Source organism: Limulus polyphemus, unplaced genomic scaffold, assembly GCF_000517525.1.
Source record: "Limulus polyphemus unplaced genomic scaffold, Limulus_polyphemus-2.1.2 Scaffold1413, whole genome shotgun sequence".
NCBI classification, from domain to species: domain Eukaryota; kingdom Metazoa; phylum Arthropoda; class Merostomata; order Xiphosura; family Limulidae; genus Limulus; species Limulus polyphemus.
The window spans coordinates 61,210-66,374 of NW_013667023.1; the positions used below are offsets into that span (position 1 = coordinate 61,210).

The 5,165-nt window shown below is 29.3% G+C and overlaps 1 protein-coding gene across 1 annotated transcript in view; it reads right to left on the reverse strand.

The window, feature by feature from the left end:
• LOC106463456 (phospholipase D1-like) overlaps positions 1–5,165 on the reverse strand; it is a 132,810-nt gene that overhangs the window by 46,116 nt on the left and 81,529 nt on the right. Inside the window, exons 14-15 of the mRNA XM_022390947.1 lie at positions 3,763–4,173; positions 1,825–2,056 (exon numbers count right to left, since the gene is read on the reverse strand). Coding sequence (XP_022246655.1) covers positions 1,825–2,056; positions 3,763–4,173 — 643 coding nt within the window. The remainder of the gene's footprint in view (positions 1–1,824; positions 2,057–3,762; positions 4,174–5,165) is intronic.

Consider the following 5,165-nt stretch of genomic DNA (forward strand, 5'->3'; position numbering starts at 1 on the left):
TTCTTTGAGAATTCTACAAGTTTACCAATAAGACAGCAAAAATACACTATATTATCTGTTTAAATCTAATGGAACTTGATTCACACATTTTACCACTTAAATACCTTACTGTATTATTCACACAGTCAATTATTAGATTAAGACCTAGTAAATTCCATCCTTAACAACCAATAAATTGAAAACTGAGATTTTAAGCAGTTGAGATGTAGTAATTTCTCAGTTTAACGCATGTTCCCAGTATTATGAGTAGTTTTAACTTATGTTTTACAGTTCATAATGTTCATATATTGTTCTTCATGTGGTCAATAAAACTACAATGTGCAAAATATTATTAAAAAATTATTCATCAACATGTAAAAAATGTTCAAGTTATAAAATAATCAAATTTTCAAATGTAAAGTGTTTGATTTGATCACTTCAAAGTTTAAAATATATATAATAAATTAAAACTAGCCCAAAGTGAAGCTTAATTCATACTAAAAAGTTAAAAACATTAAGCTCCTCATTAACTTTCTTACAGCATGTTTTGGATATGTAATGATATTCTCAAAGCTATCTTTCCAATAATGTGTGATTGTGGGAATTAATGGTTTCATAAATTTTTTCTTTCTCCTTGACTAACCTTCAATGAGTGAACAATCACTAAGTTTTTTATATTTTTGTTTAAAGAAGAATGACATTTCGAGCTAGTGCTCTTTGTCAGATCATACAGCTACCTCAACACGTAATCCTTATTTAAATGAAGATATAAAAAACTTAGCAATTGCTCAACCAATTCTTTAATTTCATTATCTTTGTCTCCTATGTGGTTTTAACTGTATGTTTCTTTTTATAACCTTCAAAGAGTTTCAACTAAATATTTATTATTCTTTTATTGTTTGTGTGTGCATGAATTTTGGCCTCAAATCTTAACCTTTTTCCTTTTCTGTGCCAAATGATTAATGATTCATATTTCAAATAGTTTACTTAGTCTGCTTGGTTGTTTTTAAATATTTTTTATCATCCTGTTATGTTAATCATAAATGGCAACGTCTATTCCAATGATCATGATATATTCCATGAAATATGTTTTTTTTTCATAAAGTCAGACATGTTTTCATAATCAAAATGTGTGTATTTTGTTAGATGAAAAATATGATTACATTTGTTCTTTTGATCATGATTTACAATAACATCTGTTCTGTCAATCATAATGTTTGGCCAAATCCATTCTGTTACTCAAGCAGTATGGTAAAACAAAATTTGTTAATTAAAAAGTAAATGTATGGTTGACTATGTTCTGTTCATCACTAAATACAATTAGACCTATTTTGTTGATCATTGGATGAGATTAGACCTGTTAAACCTGTTCCAATGTTATTATGGACCCTGTAACAACAAAGGTATGGTTGCAAAAGTACTTTGATGCACAAATAGTTTAGAAATATATGTATATTAAGTCAAAGGGGATTTGAAATCCTCCTCCATTGGTAATTTAAGGGTTATCCTGTTATATCAATCATAAATTATAGCTATAAGTTTTCTGCTCATCATGAAGTATGGCTGAACTTGATCACTGTATATGATTACACCTGGTGCATTAATTTACATTTATATTACCTTTAATTACCTTTCATAATTGCATCTATTATGTTGTATATCTTGCATGATTACATCTGTTATTTATCAAATGTGACTATGCCTGTTCTGTTGATCCCCATGTATCAGTTTGGTAAGTGTTATGTGATGAACTGGTGTTTAATTTTTTTCATTGTATATAAATGATATGCAAAGAGGTAAAAACAATTTCTAAAAATATTAAAGTACTAGATAAATCTTTCTGACCTTGATATGGCTGTTCAAGCTGGATAAAGTCCTTCACAATGAAATTACTATAATCCTTCCCAAACCACAATTTTGGAGTCCCCTTTAAGCCAAGCTCATTTAATGCTATTTCACTGGTGGACTGACGCAAGTCCCCAACTGGGATGTTTAACGTGTTACTGAATCCCTCGTTGAGAGAGTCTATAGAACCAGATGAATGCCTCCTCATACGGTGTTTCAAAGCTTGCAACCTCTACAGAAAAAGCATATTTTTCCTGAATCAAATGATAAGCCTTTATAAATTTCTCTAGCTATATATCTAATGTGAAAGTTTGTGAAGAACTCTTTATGACATAGAAACAAACATTTATATCAATTGTTTATGTACTTGAGACTTCACACAAAGTCTTATTCTGAGACCCATCATAAGACTTAAACTTTCTTTAATTTCTTGTGATGGGGCTCCTCTCAGGTGGGTATCCCATGCAACTGCTTCCTTTGCCCCCACCCCCTAATGCCACCTCTGATAAAGATTTTATGAGCATACACGATCTGAAATGAGCATATTAAAATGGAAAACAATGAGGTATGTATTAACACAAATTATAAATTCAGTTATCAATGCCAAAATCTTAACTAAATCTGCTTTGAGCTAATGAACACTGTGTTCAAATTTGAAACTACTATATATCAATGTATCACAGACACATATTTTTGATAAATCAGCCATATTCAAAAGACTGCATATAATTTTATATATATTATATACATGAATGTATACATAAACAGTTTTCAAGTTTGAAATAAAAAGTTTTTTTTTTTCTACAATGTTCATGGATTGCAAATTCTTAGTAACTGGCGTAAGTTTTCCCTCTCTCAGAAATAAAATTTTTAATAACTGATGTTCACAATCTCAGAAGTTTAAATATTTAATAACTGGTGTTCTTTCTCTCTCTTTCTCAGAAGTGTAAATATATAATAACTAGTGTTCTCTCTCTCTCTTTCTCAGAAGTGTAAATATATAATAACTAGTGTTCTCTCTCTCTCTTTCTCAGAAGTGTAAATATATAATAACTATTGTTCTCTCTCTCTCTTTCTCAGAAGTGTAGATATTTAATTACTGATGTTCTCTCTAAGAAACGTAGTGATGAAATAGGAACGAATTAAGAATTAAGGTTTTAATTTTAGAGAAAAGATTACAAGGTGCAAAAAATAATAAAACTGAGTTTCTATGGTTATTAATAATACTGCATAAAGTTTCAAAATCACAAAACATTATATGATTCAGATACTAGTAAACTCATTACACAAGAAGCCAAATATAAACAGATTTCAGTAAATCTGAGGCAACCATCCAACAGAAAGTCTACAGAGAAATTATAGCATCACAGTAGTAGATCTTTTCATATACCTTGAACTTTAGACTCACAACCTATAATGAAACAACAACCCAATTTTTCAATACAAGTAGTCTTACTTAGTCAGGAATCAGAATCATGTATGCTACAGAAACACTATTTATGTGTAATTATCTAATGAGAGTAAAGGTTAGTATATATTTAGTTTGAAATTGAAAATCTTAAGGCCAAAATGGTAGTTGTCAAAAGATTTGTCACTTACTTATTAAGCACAACTCCATTCAATTTAAGTCTAATCCTCATTATATTAACTTCACAAAATAATTACACAACTAGAACTAAAACATTATGTTAAACACACAACAGATTTTAATTTTTGGACATTTACAACTACTTTCAAAAAATTCTTTGTACAAAGTATTTTTACTTGCATAAGAAAGTATGAAATTAAAAATAAAACAAAATTAGCTTCTTATGATTATGTTGAACAAAAGCAAAAAAACTATACATTATTTCTCCTTTAACAGTGAAATTTTCCCAAACAAGACAGCTAGGAAAGTCATAACTGCCAAGTCCACTTGAAAATGAAATACATACTTACTGCAACTGCCTGAATAACTTTCCGACTTTTGTGTCTGCTTGAGTACAGTCTTCTCCCTTTAAAACCATGTTCATCCACTTCATCATCAGCTTCCTGTTTTCCATCTTTTAGTTTCTTCATTTCATCCATGTTACCTTCAGGATTATCGTCATCAGAATCTAGATTTTCTGAATGTTTTTTCTTTTGTATTATATACTTCCACTTTTTTGTGTTTTGTTCCTTATGAATTTCAGTTTTTCTTGCATTATCAGTACCAAGTCCTTTATCATCAGGTACTTCCTCATCTTCCTTTCTAGCTTCAAAGGCATTTGGTAAATCTGAATCACAAGTGGCTTGCTGTATAGTGACCTGATTCTGGTAAGATATATTTTCTACTGATAGTGAAGAGGAAATGTGAATACTTGGTATTAGCTGTGAAAAAATAATCTGTAGCATTACTATGTTTACTAAAAGGAATAAATACAAAATATACTAAAAACATAAAAGTTCGCTTTTATCATATGTTATTCTGAATTCACACTAAAAGGGTTTCACATTTAAAATCAAATATACGAAATGACTATTACTGACCACTATTTAGCCATACTAATGACTAAGCTAAAATCCAGCTAAAAATAAACAGCTTCTTTAAAAAAACTTCTATAAGAAATTATAAAAAACAATTTTCCTTTTCATGGTTGCTTTTTTCCACTTAGAATGAAATTATATTTGAATGTGAGCTACAAGTATATGTTGCTACATGAATAATCCTAAATAAATTACTTAAATTTGAAGATCTTATTCATTTAACATAAAGATCAAACTTATAAATGATAATCTTTCAGTGTAGCTCCACTTATTTTGATGAAAGGTAAATTATGAAGCTGGTTTTAATTTATCCTTTACTCTGACACTATTTATAAAAACTGTTCAATATATCAGTTTATTTACAGTTTCATATTTTCAATGTTTGTATTTTGTGAACTTCCAGTGACTGCATTCTGAACATGCAAAATATCTACACGTGTCCATGAATAAATAGTTTTTGATATCAAAAAAATATACATAGATAATTAGAATATCAGTATCTTAATACTACTCTTAAATCTGGCATTCTGAAGAGAAATAGCTGCTCAATTTCTATGTGCTCTAGGTACTTGTTTTATGTTTCATATGCATGTATAAATTAATAAGAAAATATTTCCTTGTGCCAAAACATATGCAACAATAAATCACATGAATGTTTGTAGATTCCAGCACATGGACTCCAACACAAATAAGTAAATGTCTACACAAGTATTAAATAATAGGATAGGTCAAAATTACTTATAAATGTAGATCAGGTCAAGGGCAAAGTTTGTATTAAAATTTGATGACGAGGAACCCACTTTGAGACTAATAATGGCTGGAGACGGCTTAAATGG